The sequence below is a fragment of the Gymnoscopelus microlampas genome, assembly GCF_963454915.1.
Source record: "Gymnoscopelus microlampas genome assembly, chromosome: 19".
In the NCBI taxonomy this organism is placed as follows: Eukaryota; Metazoa; Chordata; class Actinopteri; order Myctophiformes; family Myctophidae; genus Gymnoscopelus; species Gymnoscopelus microlampas.
In genome coordinates this window covers 23,414,165-23,431,983 of record NC_139956.1, presented here as the reverse complement: position 1 = coordinate 23,431,983, position 17,819 = coordinate 23,414,165, and the positions used below count along the sequence as shown (strand labels likewise).

At 39.9% G+C, this 17,819-nt stretch overlaps 1 protein-coding gene across 1 annotated transcript in view; it reads left to right on the top strand.

Annotated features, from left to right (window-relative positions):
- Positions 1 to 275: 275 nt before the first annotated feature.
- rnf17 (ring finger protein 17) overlaps positions 276 to 17,819 on the top strand; it is a gene marked incomplete at its 5' end in the record, with an annotated part of 36,969 nt that continues 19,425 nt past the window's right edge. Inside the window, 11 exons of the mRNA XM_084042310.1 lie at positions 276 to 351; positions 4,071 to 4,195; positions 5,037 to 5,134; positions 7,650 to 7,737; positions 10,076 to 10,165; positions 10,681 to 10,784; positions 11,127 to 11,295; positions 11,654 to 11,730; positions 13,493 to 13,695; positions 14,336 to 14,371; positions 16,182 to 16,292. Coding sequence (XP_083898436.1) covers positions 276 to 351; positions 4,071 to 4,195; positions 5,037 to 5,134; positions 7,650 to 7,737; positions 10,076 to 10,165; positions 10,681 to 10,784; positions 11,127 to 11,295; positions 11,654 to 11,730; positions 13,493 to 13,695; positions 14,336 to 14,371; positions 16,182 to 16,292 — 1,177 coding nt within the window. The remainder of the gene's footprint in view (positions 352 to 4,070; positions 4,196 to 5,036; positions 5,135 to 7,649; positions 7,738 to 10,075; positions 10,166 to 10,680; positions 10,785 to 11,126; positions 11,296 to 11,653; positions 11,731 to 13,492; positions 13,696 to 14,335; positions 14,372 to 16,181; positions 16,293 to 17,819) is intronic.

Below are 17,819 nucleotides of genomic sequence, written 5' to 3'. Positions count from 1 at the left end.
GGGAAGATGTATAAGATAGTTGTGAGGTAGTGAGACCAGCCATGCTGCACAGCATGGAAATGGTAGCACTAACGAAAAGACTGGAGGGGAGCTGGAGATGGCAGAATTGAGGATGCTACGGCTCCCATTAGGAGTGACAAGGAAGGACCAGATCAAAAGTGATTACATTAGAGGATCAGCAGAAGTTAGAAGGTTTGGGGATAAAACAAGAGAGGTGAGGTTGAGATGATGTGCAGATGAGGGATGGGGGGTACAATGGGAGAAGGACGCTGAAGATGGAGCTGCCAGGCAAGAGGAGAAGAGGATGGCCAAAGCGGAGGTTTATGGATGCGGTGAAAGAGAACATGCAAGGTGGCTGATCTGCATACTGACATATCTTATTTATCTCATTTACATTTACACATGGTATTTATCTGTGACCTCAATGTGTATGTGTTTTTATCAAATATATAGGCTAATGTAGGTGTAGGACATTAATAATAAGATGCATAACATAACAAGAAGGAAAGAACCACAATGGGACCACTTCACTTAAATTAAATGTTTCTTATGGCCACGAGAGGGCGCGGTTTGACCAAATAAGTTGTGAACGCCACATCACCAGTTGTAGGAACCAAACACCCATGAAAGAGAGGACGAAACATAGATGGTCAGTCACCACATAGCAGGCAGGCTCGTTGGTCTAGGGGTATGATTCTCGCTTAGGGTGCGAGAGGTCCCGGGTTCAAATCCCGGACGAGCCCTACTTTTAATCAACTACCCGCAGCGTAGTGCTCCTTGAGAAAGGTGATAAAGGTCACGTTATAAATAGCTGGGCTTACAGGGTTTCTGAGAAAATGTTACAGAAGTCAAGACATAGACATGCATGCAGGCATGAAGCAGAGCCACAAATGCTCCCAATCCCCAACATATTTTGAGGTAGCACACATTACATTTGACAGATGAAATTGTCTGTATTACTCCATTTCATTATCAAATGAAATGATATAACAATTAAGCAAAACTTCTTTTTTTTTAAATAAAAACACTAAATTAAAAAAATCCACACCTGTTCAATACATAGTTTCAGGCTCACAGAACATTCACCAAACCTGTGACCTTTACTCTCTAGGTAGTTAACAGGCTACATGGAAGTGGCTCAAACATTTGCTTTTCTCTATACATTAACCTGTGACCACTAGGGGGTACTGTTTGATCGGATCAGTTCTGCAGCCAACCACAATCATGTGAATAACATGGAGGAATAGACAAGGGGGTAAAATGAGGTGAGACAAGGAAAAGAGGAGAAGAGAGCACATGAAACAAAACAGAGGGAAGAAGACAGAACATTTTATTAAAAAGCTAAAGAGATGTACGGTTACTTTGTCTTGAACAGCTACTAGTATCAAATCAATAACAAATCATCATCATCAGTCAACATATCCAAGCATATATATATAGTCTTCACCTGGTTCAAGAGTTGAAAGTTTGGGCCCACAGGAGACCTGAATGTTGCTTTCTGGTGTGCAGTTGCAGTGGTGGAAGAAGTACTGACATTTTTTACTTGAGTAAGAGTTCAAAAGTATTGGCATCACAGTACCAAAAGTAAAAGTACTCATTATGCAATACGTCCCATCTCACAAGTTTGTCATGTATACAATCTTTTGAAAATAGCCAAAGTATATACATGGTTGAAGTGGTTAATCAAAAGTTTTGTAATAATATTCAAACTCTTCAAAGTAACTAGTAACTAAAGTTTTCATATAATTGTAGTGGAGTGAAAAGTACAATATTTGTACACACTTACAGGATCGTGTCCAACACATTGACTGTGTGTATGTCGTGGTGCTGATGAATACATTTGTCCATAAGGACCTCTGGTTTGGTATGGTGGCATTGGTGGTGGCATGTTGAATGACTGTGGTGGTGGATGCATCAGCTGTCTAAGCAATGAAAACCCATCTGCAATATTGCCAGTCTGTCAATATTATTAGTTAACTGACTGACATTTTTAGAAGCTCGCTTCTCTGATGCCCCATCATGTCCAGCATTCTCCTCTTCATCTTGAGCTCTTCTTCGGCTACATTCAGCACCTGTGTCTCAGATGGAAGCCTTCTTTTAAGTTGGTTCTGTCTGTATCCATCGAGCCTTGGAATAAATAGATCCAAATAAATTGTTAAAGCTGGCTTAAATGCAAAAGTTAAACAACATACAGTAGACCAAGGACATCATATCAAACACTCATTTTACAATATACATTGAGTAGAGCTCGTCTTTCCTTGACCACTGAGGGGGTCAGACAGCTACCATCAGACTCTTGCTGTCCAGAAGCATCTGACGCTTCCATGGGTGTAGGTGAAGATGAATCTCTCCTCTGTGAAGCAGATGGATCCACGCAGTGATGATGAGAAGCAGTGGTGGAAAGTAACTAAGTACACATACTCAAGTACTGTACTTAAGTACACTTTTTGAGTATTTTTTACTTTACTGGAGTATTTCCATTTCCAATATTCAATACTTTTACTTCCACTCCACTACATCTCAGAGGCAAATAATCTATTGTACTTTTACTCCACTACAATTATTTGAAAACATTAGTTACTATGTAGATTTTGATTACAAAACATGCATTAACCACTTTAACTTTTGTGAGCTTGTAGATCTGCTATTTTCAAAAGATTTGTATACATATTGAACTTGTGAAATGGGACATTCTGCATAAAGAGTACTTTTACTTATTAATAAACTCTTGATCTAAGTGTTGCCAGGTCTTCTTATTATAAGCAACTTTGGGCTTGTTTTTATGTAAAGTCCAGCAAGTCCCCCCTCGAGTCATGTGGATGTAAGTAAGTTGCTTCTTTTGGGCTTGTTTTCACAGAACCAGTTGCTTATTTCACTCACAGAATCTGGCAACGCTGCTTAATATCCGGCGAAAGAACACCTGTGCGTGTGCGAGCCTGAAACAGACACATTCATTCGTGATAAAGTGACTCGTTACTTAATAACGACTTTTGCTCTTCTTAAATTTCATCACTTCTTTCATCTCAGCAACACAGAGAGAGGATGGACGAAACAACGCCGGACTCCTTGAATTGCAATTCATGTGGAAGTCCCTACATTTTACCTGGTAAAACCTCGACTTTTCCTTTTAGTTTAGTTCATTCAATTGGCCTGAAACATGACTGTCTAATTTACACCTGGTGTTTGCACTTTCTCCATTTTACAATCCATACATCTACATAAACGTTCAGATTTCAAATATAAAGTGCTTACCTTATGTCTCTTGGCCACGAATTTTACAATTCTACGGTACTTCTGAGGGCCCGTAGGCCCCATACAGAATTGTTACACCCGTGGCCATGTCGTCATTACATCACCACGTGTATTTGCTGCGATGTTTTGCTAAAACAATCCCAGTCAATGGCGAATGAGTCAAAACTTTTCGTGCCATGGACGCCCAAATTGATATGTATTTGGCCCGCGGATCCCCCATCAAGTTCAAGATTATTCAAAATGTCAAGATTTTTCTAAAATAGCAGATGTACAAGTTCGCAGCACGGCACGAAGTGATGCGTTGTGAGCTTGTAGATCAGGGGTCTTCAACAGGGGGTCCTCAGAGTTACTACAGGGGGTCCGCCAAATCTTTGTGTGATATGTTTTTTTTTTTATATCTTAACCACTTGAACCCTAGCATCCCTTTTTCTGAGGAAAACTTTAGCCAAAAAATAGCCGATCTACAAGCTTGTAGATCTGCTATTTTTTGGCAAAGAGGTTTGGTGTAGAGGGGAAAAAAGAGCAGACCAAGTAAACGAAAAAAAGATTTAATCTGAAACACAGTTTTTTACAATATAGAGATGGTCCCTGCTTCATCTCTGTCTCGACTAGGGGGTCCCTGGCCTGAAAACGTTGAAGACCCCTGTTGTAGATGATAGATCTGCTTCTACACTTTAAAACAAGAATACGTTTTCATTTACCGTAGGGAAAACTAAAAGTACTCAAATGTTTTACTTGAAGTATCAATACAATACTGCAATGTAGAAATAGCCTACTCTGTTACAAGTACAAGTCCACGTTTTGGTGTTGTCTTGCAGAAGAGGTCGAGGATAAAGCTCTGGCCAGCTTCCCCCTGCAGTTGCTGTGTGGACACATCTTCTGCCAGGCCTGTCTCAACTCCATGGTGGAGGTGAAGAACATCATCGTGTGTCCAGATTGTAAGGTAGTAAACAGCAACCACATCATTTATGAGCCGGGGTCATCGCTCGACATCGCCATGCTGGCTTGTTGTGGTGGACATTTTTTCAAATTTTGCAATGGACATTCAAAATGAGTAGACAAACGCATAAAGAGCTAGCCCTAAATGACCATTACAGGTCTTTGAACCCAATGGACCCGTAGGGTCCTATTTGGTTCCGTTTGTACGCTCAGAGTTCCTTGAAAATAAGACGTTTAAGAACCACTATTTGGTTCCATTTGTACGCTCAGAGTTCCTTGAAAATAAGACGTTTAAGAACCACTGTACCTGTACTGTGGACTCCTAATGTGTCATAGTAAATCAGTGTCATACATATTCTGAAGAAAACCTGGAGAATGACATTCAGTAATTTAATTGGGTCTTATGATTAAAATAAGAACATTATGTTTAATGTAAAAAAAACAAATCTAAAATGTGCCACGTACAAGGACAAGTCTTGCGATGGACACATTTGTCCATGTACAGATATATTGATGACCCCTGTTTATGAGCCACGTAATTATTTATTAAAATAAAAGTAGAGAGATCCCAATCCAAGCCCTGGTGTGTTGTTGGGATATGACACAACATACCTTATACCTTGTGTCAAATTTTGGTCTTGTTATGTGAGATTCTTCCCAGGTTTTCTCAAATGGCTAAAATGGCAGATCTACAAGCTCACAGCGTTGCTGTGTGAAGCATTGTGAGCTGGTAGATAAGCTATTTCCACTGAATGTTCACCCCAGGGTAGAGCTGCTAATGGTTAATGTGACCGTATATTGCCTTGGTGGGAAATTGATGCTACCCTATTTTTTTCCTTTTACAGGTTGAATCAGACCTTCCTGTTGACGGCGTGGGTGGGTTAGAAATAGACTCCAGAGTGGTTGGCCTCATGTACACCACCAAAATGAACAAGAAGAGAAGGTATCATGTAAAACTGTGGTTATCAACCTTTTCAGGTCGCGCCCGCGACCCCCCCCCCCCCCCCAAAAATCATATTTGAACTGCGGACCCCCCACCCTGACAAGCACTTGGAATTGTAGGCGTTAAGGCATTTAGTTTGGTTCCACAGATATGTTTTTGCCTATTTCTTATATTATTTGACAATGTTTGACCAGTTTTTATAGTAGTTTGTTGATTACTTTTGATGCAGTAATGGTCTTATTGAGGTATTGTAAATGTCTTAAGTCCTTAAATTGTGAATCTCTTACAACTACATACATCTGAAGGACATGCAATAAATATAAACATTTTTTTTATAGAAGAGTGCTGCCTGGATACACGTAAAGCATTTGGTGAAAAACAAGAAGTGGATGGGAGGTTCTTTTGAGTAGGGCGGAATACATTAAGAAAAGCTAAAAAACCAAGGCACTCTGCCAGAATTAGAGTTAAAATGATTTTATTAATTTGGCTTTTAATTTGGCATGTGCAAGGCTGAATCCAACCTGAGACTCTTTGCTGCATTAGTCCAGGGGCCAAGCAATATTTTGGTACCACCTAAGGTGACCGTAAAGTTTTTGTATTTTTGTCTTCCTACATGTGTCTAGTTTATATTTTGGTATGATAACCCTTCCAATCTTGTAGCTTAATGGCAGTTATCACTACCTACCGGCTAATGTATCCAGTAGGAGACACAAAGTAGAATCTTTGTGTCTCCTACCGGAAATACACCCGGGCATCAAATTATTGCGACAAAAAACAAAATATATCCATGTATTCAAGGCTTCATGGGGTGTGCAATTGATAGAAAATAAGTCATTTTTTGGGTGAACTCCTCCTTTAAGTTTCCCAGGGGGACTCTCTACCCATTCAGCTATGACCACCCTAGACCGAAGGAGGGTCAACTTTTACAAGCTTATGGAAAGCAGTCTTTTTGCAAACACCAAAAATCTGAGAAGTTATCAATTGCACACCTCATGAAGCCTTGAATACATGGATATATTTTGTTTTTTGTCGCAATAATTTGATGCCCGGGTGTATTTCCGGTAGGAGACACAAAGATTCTACTTTGTGTCTCCTACCGGATACATTAGCCGGTAGGTAGTGATAACTGCCATTAAGCTACAAGATTGGAAGGGTTATCATACCAAAATATAAACTAGAGACATGTAGGAAGACAAAAATACAAAAACTTTACGGTCACCTTAGGTGGTACCAATTTGTGAAAATATCAGTGTTGGCCCCTGGACTACATGTCCTTCCTCATCTCTCTCTCCTTGTTTTCTGTCTCTCTCACTGTAACTATCTAAATAAAGAATGCCAAAAATATATCTTTATTAAACCTTTCAAAGTTTGAAACCTTGTTTGGTCGATCATATCTGTTACTGTGCTAGTAGCTTTTCCATAAATGGAAAGCCTGTCCATTTGACTTTTTTAACCACATGAACCCTATTCGTGGGCAAACATTTGGTGAAAACAGTCACTCTACAAGCTCACAACTCTTGTAGATCGGCTATTTTCAGCAGAGAGATTTGTAGAGGGGGAAAAAATAAGTAAACTTATAAAGTATAGAGCCCTGGGGGACACCTAAGTGTATATTATTTTAAGTGGTTAAACATATTTGTGAAATGTAGCATGCCATCCCTTGTTGAAGACCCCAAATGGCAACTTTGGTAAAGAGAGCAGACCCATAATGCTCCCGGTTGACCATCTGTAGAGAAATGTTTGATATAGACTCTCTAGAGCAACAAACAGTAGTCATCATTGCGTGCTGCCAGTCAAGTGACAATGAAGTTAGAGTCAAACTTGGCAGAGACATTTGGCACATTTCACTTGGGACACCCACAAAACTAGCTGTGCCGCTCTCATCCCACAAATGCATGTTCATTACAATTCTGAGGCTAACTTTCAGCGAAAATGGCAGATCTACAAGATCACGACAGGTTGCAGCGGAAAAGCATTGTGAGCTTGTAGATCGGCTATTGTGTTTTTTTGATGTAGAGGCTCATGGTAAAAAGGAGTGAGCCCCCGGTCAACGAATTATATGGTTTATGTGCTTAAAAGGAAATGGACAAGGCTTTCAATAATATAAGATGCAACACTATTTAGCACCGTAACAGGTTCCAAATTTCGTCCATGGTTTTATATAACTTACGTATATCAAAGGGCTTTTTGCAACATTGTTGCAGGGTACTGGTTGTATTAAAAGATCCATATGGCTGCTATAACCAACCTTTTTGGCTACTGACAAGTCAACATCGGATTTTCAATATAGGCCAATAACGGGTAACAAGCCAATCATGGTCTAATCTCTGTACTGTATATAACATTATTATGGAATTTACAAACAAAATGTGATATGCCATTAATGTATAAAACAGAGTTTTGGTTTTGAATATGTCTCAGAATGCAAGTTGCATTTCAGTTTGAGTATACAATTTGAATCATAAGTGTATTTCCATTGTAAGGCCTTATCAGTTTTGTTGTGTTGTAATTACAGTAGTGGGTGTGGAAGCAGACGCCTCCGCCATGTCCGTTCCCCTCCAGAGAAGGAGTGCAATGTCATTGCAGAGGAGCCAGACAAACGGGTAAATAATCAGAAGTCTAGGCCTGAATTTGGTTCCATGAATCCAAGTACCCTTTACCCTTCTACAACAATTAGTTTGGACAGCTGCAAGATGATACCATAGCTAGCATATCGTCGCTGTCTGGCGGGAACCAGCTAACCCCATTTTCAGCTTTTTTTTTTCATAAATCAACACTATTGAACACTCTTTACACCGGGAAAAAAAAAAAAAAAAAAAAAGAACTGTCCGTCAAACCACGTAACTCCTCTCCCTGCTGCCATTCCACAGAACAGCACAGTGAGCGAACACAGATCTACTGCGGAGCAGCTGATAAACAAACTGTAACGACGCAGGGTTTTTACCTCCGTAGTCTGTTAAAACTATGCACCTGTTTATCAAGCACTGACGCTAATGTTATGAAAGCAAGTAATTATATTTCTAAAATCTATGAAGTGTTTAATGAGGAGAGGAATATATGACAAGAAAGGAGTTCATAGCATTTCTCTCGCTAGTTCTACTGAAACTCCAACTCTGTGAAACCCTCTTTGCAGAAGTTATTGTAATATTTAAAGTCCTGTTTAATATTGTAGGCCTATATAATAAGTGTCATGAAGCATCAGGGCATTCATTCACATGGTGTGACGCATTGTGAGCTTGGAGATCCATAGTCAGCTTAGCCCCAGCCCCCATTTGAAACCTCTCTCTCCGCTGCGATTGGAGCTGTTGTCAGGCGTCGGCTGTTCGGACAAAAGTGGCGATAATATAATGATACATGCAAGTATCTGACAAAATATAAAGTCACTATACCAACTTTGATGAGGCAGTATTGCTATGTTTTAAAAAATATAAGGTTTTCTTAATTTCCTGAGAAACTTAGATTTAGTTTTTTCATTTCCTGAAAAATTCGCGTTTTGGAGTTAGCTGATTGTGGCCGGACAGCAGAGATATGATACTTTGAATGAATGATGACATGCAGTCATATACAGAAAGATGACTGGCGTCATGACGAAGTCTCGCGAGGAGTGGATGTGATTTCACCCCACGTTGGTCTGTTTAGCACAGGGGTTCTCAACCTTTTCAGGCCGCGACCCCCAAAATAATGATATTATTTCCTGCGACCCCCCACGTGCACGCGCGCAGTCCCGTTCGCGCGCGCGAAGGTTATTTAATTATAATAGGTTATTTGATAATTGTTTATTATCAAAACATTTTCGCAAAAAGTGGGTAAATTGAGTAAATTAACTGATAAAACATGAATTAATGATAACATAAAAAAATATATATTTTTTTTTTCAAATTCACCAAAATATCTGGCGACCCCCCCCCCAAATTATTTGGTGACCCCCACTGGTTTAGCAGACTGGCGGCTAGTGTGGGACAACCAAGGCATGGATGTGTGTGTAATGACAACCTAATAACAGATTAATGAAAAAAAAATGTGACCGCAACAAATAGCATAAGTAGCGATATGCTTATGGGCTCTGCTCTATGCTATCCCCCATAGCATATAGAGCGTCGCAGTTCCCGCCCACTTCCAGTTGCCGGAAGTAAATACTCAATGCATTTTTCCCATTGACTTTTCCGAAAACATTTATATAAATTAATTTAAGCCTAGAATCAAGCTATCCAGGATCCTGGTGAATCATGACCATAAAACGTTTGATTCTGTGAAAAAACTTTTTTGAAAACGGCAAAACAAAGGGTATTTATTAAACATAGTATATCATATCATTAAATATAAAATTTAAAAAATCACAGAAAAAAAGGTTTTATGGTCATGATTCACCAGAATCCTGGATGGCTTGATTCTAGGCTTAAATTCATTGATATAAATATTTTTGGAAAAGTCAATGGGAAAAATGCATTGAGTATTTACTTCCGGCACCCGGATTCTGCGCAACTGCGATGCTCTATAGCAGAGTCTATAAGCATATCGCTACTTATGCTGGGTTAGCCTACTTAAAGTATGCGGTTTGCTGCTGGGAAACTGGATGACGGGGGCAATTCTGCAAATAGACCCCATGACCAGTCATTTGGGATCAATATAAGTAAGGAAAAAAGGCTACATGTTGTTTTAGTCCAGACTTGTCCTTTAAAGGCTGTCCACACCAAGCACAATAACTAACAATAATTAGTTGTGGTTAGGTTTGTGATCTGTTAGGATTTTAATGATTCCGGTTCCTCAGCGATTCGATTCCCTCTTAAAGGTCTGATTCGTTAACGGTTCCCTTTAACGATTCCGATATATTTAAAGCCAGCGGGTGCCCCAGAGAAAGTTTTTTTAAAACGACATATTTAGTGTTTGGTGTGGACGGTTCATTGGCCTTGTTGTTAAAGTATTTTTGTGTGTTTCATTTAGACATTTGAAGTGAAGAAGATAGAGAAGGCCGTGGATGAAGCACTGGCCCAGGGTTTGGAGAATATGTCCCAGCTGGGGCACATCCACCAGGTGAGAGAGGGAGGGCACTAGTAGGGCTGGGCCATATGGACAAAATCAAACACTTATGTTTGACCAAATACCCCCATCGATATTGTGAGATGAATTCAATTGACAGTTATTTTGTCATGGAAAAAGCAGTGAAAACACTGTGGCAGTTAAAATGGATCAAATGAATTAGAATAATGTTTCATGATTTATTGGGCATAGTTCCGGGTCCAGATAAGTCTGGAGTCCGGTCTGCGGTCCACCTATTAGTGATCTGTTAATTGTGTGTAGAGCTAAGGGGGCCTCAAATAAAGAAAACTGCAGAAATAGGCATCATAAAATGGATAAAAACATGAATACTCTGCTCAACCTATACAAAATCTATAGTTCAACCTAAGAGCCAAATGACTAATTTGTCGACTCCACTATGGGTGGTCTACCCTACATGACAGCGTGAAAAATGTTCTGTTCAAGCGTGGAATAGGCAATTGACATTTTGTGTGCTGTGCATTGTACTTTTACATTTGCCCTTTCTTTAGACTCTGCTGACCGGCCGGAAGGCACAGGTGACCAGGGAGAAATCACGGCTGCTGATGGAGATCGATGAAGTTATCGAGAAGGCCAAACATGTTGTCTCAAAGAGGTACAGTACAATATGATGGGACATTTGTAATCTACAACCTACGATTCAGGACTTTTATGGCCAAATGTAAAGTGGGCTGTTATCACCACCATTAGGTTGATAAAAAAATAAAAATTGTGATACACTGTCATTGTCTTGGAACCCAGGAAGATTAGCTGATGTTACGGCGTCAGTTAATGGGGAGCCGTATAAATAAACAAATAAACACTGATCGGTGTTGTAGTTTGTAAGTTAGGCCACACACAGAGAGGCGAACTGCCATTCTGGTCTAGCAGAGATAAAAAGTGGTATGGAGCTCGATGAAGAAATCTATGTGAAGGCATGTAATTCCTCTGCCAACAGGAAGGATGCGCTGGTGTCTGACGTGGCCAACATGGAGGCTTTTTTTGTCTCCAGCAACAAGGAGGTGTGCCTGGTAGAGAAAAGGATGAAAGACCTGGAGCTTGCCATGCAGAAAGCCAGACAGGTGCGACGCTGCCCTGCCCTGGAGAACTACTGCAACCTGGAAACGGTATGCAATGCTGCTTTGTCTTGAACTGAATTAGACATGGTATAACTGCATAATCAATAGTAATAGCAGTTGTAGTTGTAACCGAGCTACCGATGGCGTTGATTTGACAATAATGGTAATACACTTTGCACTTTTCATTACATAAAATGCTCAGTGCTGCATCAATGCTGTGTACAGAACAACCTTTTTGGTAGGTAGCCAATGTATCTCTTCTGGTTATTTCAGTTTGACTGGTAGAAAATAAGATGTTTTTGGGAGATGATGGCCTGTAAACAAAATGGGTCTGCAGTGCACACATACTTTCACTACTCTCACTATGATTGATAGATGATTGATTGATTTTGCACGTGTCTCCCAGGTTTTGGAGATTTTGCAGACACCAGTGGATGTCCAGTCTGTTGATATGACCTGTATTACTATGGACTGTGGGCTGAGGTGAGTCATTAGAGATCATGAGAATTGTTGAGAGAAGCTGGGTTTACACGTAGCCTAATATTCCAGTTCCAGTCTGTTTAAAAGCCCAAACAGTTCCTTGTAAACACCTCAGTCGGAATGAATCGGTTGCAGAGGGGTGCTTTAAACCTTTTCACAAATTGATCAAAATGAAAATGTACCATGTAAAGACTTAACCTGATCTGCTGCCTTCTTTCTGCGCATGCTCCTTAGTCCCTACCCATTTATTTACCCAGTTTATATATTTTTCCTATGGGATTCATGTGTTTCATGTTACCATTTATCCAAAAATACATTTATCTGGTTCTAAGCAACACAGAAGGGGGGACCTTTTTCTTATTTCCAAACATCTCTAAGGTATATTAATGATATAGTTTAATCCTTTTATATTCAAATTGGCTTAAGACGCCACGCTCATGTCACCATGCCATAACCATATAAGGAGTTACCAATGCAGCTACGCCGAAATATGTGTGTGTTGTCTAACCTCAATGTATCGTCATAGCATCAGGCGCAAACAAATCAGTCTGCTCCCTAGCCTCGCGTGGCTACACAATATCACACGACACACTGCGTGGATATTAGTCTGGTCCCTATCAACAATAGATTTTTTTCCAAGGGGCGGTTACAAAAAGATCCAAGCGGACTCTATTGGTTAGACCTAAACCAATCAGAGCAGTGCTTCCTTGTACGAACCAATCAGAGCAGTGCTTCCTTGTACGTCATTAGCCTGGGCAGCATTCCTTTTCGGGTATATGATCCGGTCGGAAAAAAAAAGAAAAGCGACCGGATCGCGACAAACCGGAAAGACGTCTCACCCCAAAATAGGTCCGTCCCCAAAATCCTTGATACGGCGTAGTTTAGCTTATTTTTTAAATATAAATGTGAGTGTACTTTCCAGAGACTATTTAGCGTCTGTATTATCCATATTATCCCACGGGGAAATTCTATTCCATTTAAATAGGGATTGGGGAACCAAAACAAAGCGGCACCGCAAAACCGGATCGCGACAAAACCGGAAAGAGGATGCTTTTTTTTTTTTTTTTTTCAGTAGGCGTGGTCTAGACCGGATCATATGGGCCTTCAGTAACGAATACCAGGCTTTCCTCCGAGGTGGAAAGACTGGTGATGCGAGGTTAGTACGTCATTGCTCCAAATAAGGTGATAAGCCCGCCCACATTTGGATACTGGGCCCTGGTTGGTTCCACACAACTGTGGAGGGAGAGAAATGAAATCTCTATGGAGGGGGGCCAGACCTAATCTGCCGAGGGCTAAAGTGCGATGCAATTTTGCAAAGGCAGATTCGTCTGGAACCAGGCTATCGGCTCCCTATATGGGCACAAAAGGGGGCATGCCCATATATGGGCATATGCACACACACACACACACCGTTCATACATGTGCGTGTGTGTTCCAGTTGTGTACTCCAAGCAGACAACCTGAGCAAGTGTGTGAAGATCAATGCAGGCGAACCCAAGCTGTGAGTTCCCAAAACATACATTAATATTGGTTCATCACTTATTAGCTGGTGGGTCAATAGAACTGTTTAGGACAAAATCGTTGTCTGTGCAAACATGCATGCACTAACACTTCTGCTCTATGCTATTTGTGAATTAATTTCTCATTAAATCCTTTGTCAGTTTTGTTATATAATTATTAGACATTACCTTAATGACTGATTTATACATTCAATAAAACGCATCCTATGTTTTTGGAATGAAGTCCTCTCACTGTTCCTTTTCAGTTTGTCAGAAGAGCAAGCTCCCAGGCAGCAGGAAGCCTCCTGCAGAAAGTCCTCATGGCGCAACCAACCCCCTCCCCGCTACAGAGAACTTGCGGGCCCCCAGCAGAAGGCAGACCACCCCAGGCGGAGGACTGGGAGAGAGGGTCATTGTTCCACCCAAAGCCCAACACCTCGCCGCAAGCTCAGCCTCACTCTGCAGCATGGTCCTGCTGACACTGGGCCAGACGAATCTGCCACAGCTAAAAAAATAGCAGTCTGGCCATGCCAGGCTGGGCCAGATGTTATTGTGGAGGAGCTTATTGAGGAGGATGAGGAGATGGAGGAGGAAGGTGCAGTAGAGGGAGGGGGAAATTGGGAGTGTTTGTATGCGAGAAGGAGAAAAGGGAGGGGGTGTGATGGGTTATTATAGTTTTGAATGTTTTATTATTTTTTTTAAACTTTCTTTTCTTTAGTTTTTTTCAGTTTATTTTTTTTAAGTGTTTGCTAGTTTTCCTTTTTTTCCTTTAAGGCTTAGTTTTAGTTTTTCGCCCCCCTGAAGGACCGGCGGTCCAAGACATGGATATGGTCAGTAGGTAGTTTATGAAATAGTTTGCTGGTGTTAATGTTTTAATTACATTTAGTTGACATTTGGAAGCTTTCAGCTATCTGAATGGCACTGGTAAAGAGTACATTGCAGTAGGAGAAGGATATGACCTGAAAGTTACAATATTGCAAGGTGCATGGTTCCTTTGGGTGATGTTTACATATGTTTTGCATATTTGCATCACATTTATGTAATGGAGCTGGTGTGCAATGGCCTTAAGGATGATATGAGCTCAAATGTATGTCTTTAATTTCCTCCAGATTCTTCTCGTTTGGCTAGACGTGAAGATGTGAAAGGTAAGAGCAAGAACTCTGATCATGTATAAGACCTTTTTGGGCTGGTTTATGAAGCGGGTCTTCATGGTTGTGTTTCCATCATAAAAATGAATATACTCCCTCAAATAAATGTCTTATTCTCTATGTTACCTCTTTCCCCTCCATCAATTTTTTTCAAGGATCTTGATTCTATGTTTAGGAAATGTATTTGGAGTGGGAAAACTCCTAGGATCAGCTTTTACACCCTTTCTCGTAATAAAAAAACCCTGGTGGCCTCTCCCTACCTAACTTTAAATATTATTATTGGGCGATCCAAGTGAGAGCGATCAATACCTGGCTGGACTCCTCATCAGATACATCTTGGCGAGTGTTAGAAAATGCTTTATCCTCCATCTTGGCGAGTGTTAGAAAATGCTTTATCCTCTCCAATCAGGATTCAGGACCTACCTTTTAATTGCGTATGGGCCCAATCATTGCCAATACACTATCCATCTGACGCTACATAATGAAACAGTTGTCAATCAATTGTAATTTCCATGTGCTCTCTCCCATTTGGCACAATAATGCTCTTCTTTCAGGATCTATACCGTTTTCTTTCCCACAATGGTCAGAAAAAGTTCTAGGCGATATTATTTTTAACAATCAATGTCTCCGGTCTTTTCAGGACTTGAAGGATGATTATTCTCTTCCAGGCTCCTCATGGTTCTTCTATCTTAAGCTTCGCACTAGTCTCAGAACTTGGGGGGATGCAGCTTTACCCCAACACCCTTTGGTACCAATTGTTACAACCAAGATCAAAATAGAATCCTCAATATAGGATTAACTTATTTCTGTTAATACTAAACCACTCTTAGTTACAAATAGTTGGGAAAGGATCTTCCAGTCTTTGATTGGAATTGGCCTTCTGTTTGGAATATTATCAGAATATTATCTTCTCATCTCAAAATAAAGCTCACCAGATAGTTCATTATAAATGTATACATAAATTCTACTTTACGCCTGAGCGTAGATTTAAATGTAAATTGGTAGATTCTGATTAATGTACTATTTGTTCTTCTGTTAAAGGAGACTATTTACATATGTTTTGGTATTGCCCCTCTATTAAATGTCTTTGGATTAAGGAGGTCGTTGTAACTATTATTGGTAAAGCTCTTCCCAGCTGCCCTGCCCTTTTTCTTATTTGGTTATAACCCAAACATTTCAGGACAAGACAAACGCATACTATTAGCCGCCTCAACTGCCGCTAAGAAAACAATTATCAAAAACTGGTTTGAACTGGTTAAAATAATTCGCCTTTTTAAAAACATTTTCAAATAGTTCAACTAGCCGATCTACATAGACATGTTGTAAGCTTGTAGATTGACTATTTGAACTATTTGAAAATGTTTTTAAAAATAGTAAAACATTGCAAAGAAGTTTAGGGCTAATGAGTAAGGCACTGGTGAAAATATGGCCCTAACCCTAGAATGAAAATGCAAAAAATGGCAAAGAGGAACAATTAGAAGTACTAGACCATACCCGGTGGGGAATATGTGCACATGATTTGGCAACCCGGGAGCCAGCGAACACAAAAACATGCTAATAAACAATAAAACGCTAATAAACAGCTGATATTTGGGGAAAGCGGAAAAATGGGCTTCGCTGTTCCGTGCACACGGTAATGGTCAATGGCTGTGTGCAAATTCAGATCAATTCAGATCCGAGCAGAAGAGATTTTGGCCTCACCACCCACACAGAGCTTTGTCGATTATAGGAGGATTAATCACTGTACAAACATTCAATGGTTGATGGCTACTGTGTCAAACGTGGATCCCTCTGCTCCTTATTGCAGTTCCCCCAACCGCTCCCCCACTCGCTGGACCTGAGCTGGCCAGTAACGAATGGAAAACAAAAGGGGAAAAGAAAGTGGACACAACGCCTACGCCTGTCAAGTATCTGACAGGTATGGAGGAAATTAAACTCGTGTGTGTGTGTGTATATATATATATATATATATATATATATATATATATATATATATATATATATATATATGTATATATATATATATATATATATATATATATATATATATATGTATATATATATATATATATATATATATATATATAGTTAGTTGATTCATAAGGTGCCTGCAGAGGTGAGATGATAAGGGTTTCTTCCAGTGTATTCCCATATATATATATATATATATATATATATATATATATATATATATATATATATATATATACGTGTGTGTTTTGTGTCCATTGTTTAATTATTCCGTCTTTTGGTAGTTTTTAATTCAATGAAGGAGCTCTGCAAATATGCTGCTACAACAATTGATAACCTAGATCCCATAACCCAGTGGGACCGTCACATTGTAAAATGGGTAGTTAATTGTCTGAAAATGTAACTAAATTAATTGCTTCAATGTAGACGTCTTGATGCAGGTATTAAATGGGCTATTTAGCATTAGTCTTAGTGTAAGTCTTACTGACTGTAGATTGACTTGAATGATTATTTTCTTAGATACACACACACACACACACACACACACACACACACACACACACACACTGCTCTGATGAATCCAAATTCTTTACATAAATAATACATCATTCTATCATGTTCTATTTGTCTTTCCTTCCCGTTCTTCCAGAGCGCCAGTTGGTGCAGGTCATCCATGTGGTCAACCCGAACCATTTCTACGTCCGCTACTTCGCTGAGAGGAAGCAGACCAGTCTGCTGTGCAGTAAGATCTATGACAACTGTTGTGGAGACAGGGGGCTTTTCTCTCCTAGTGACACAATTAAGACTGGTATGTACGTTTGTGAGTTCTATCATTGTGGGGATGGAATGTCCCCTAACTAACACAGTGGTTCCCAAATGGTGTGCCATGAGACACGTCCAGGTGTGCCTTGGGATTTTGTGACCACAATAAAATTATTATTGCAATATGTACAACTTTACAAAGTTATTATTTAATATACTGTATCGGTGCTTTGTGCGCACTCATTTCTCAATGGAGGCCAATTCTATACCCCCCCCCAAAAAAATATTTGTAACCGCTTTCAATCTTCTTTCTTTATTGTAAGTGAACTTTTGTTTTCATTATGTATATATATGGGCATAAAAGGGACAAGGACTGATAGATATTGAGATCTCCATATATGGGCATATCAGCATGCCCATATACGGGCATATACTGACGACATCAGGGATATCCATAAATTAGTATAATCAAATCAGTCGGATTGCGGTGCGATGAACTCTTGATCTGAGGGCCGTGTGGTTGCCTTTAGTTTTCATAAATAGCTGAATTGGCTTGTGAGCTTGTAGATAGTCTATATTTTGATAAGTGGTTAAACGTTATTTTTTGCACAGATATGAATGCAGGTGTGACTTGAGGTTTTGACTTGTCCCTTGGGCACAAAACGTTCCAAAAAAACATTCACAAAATCCATACCCTAGTAGACAGAATGAC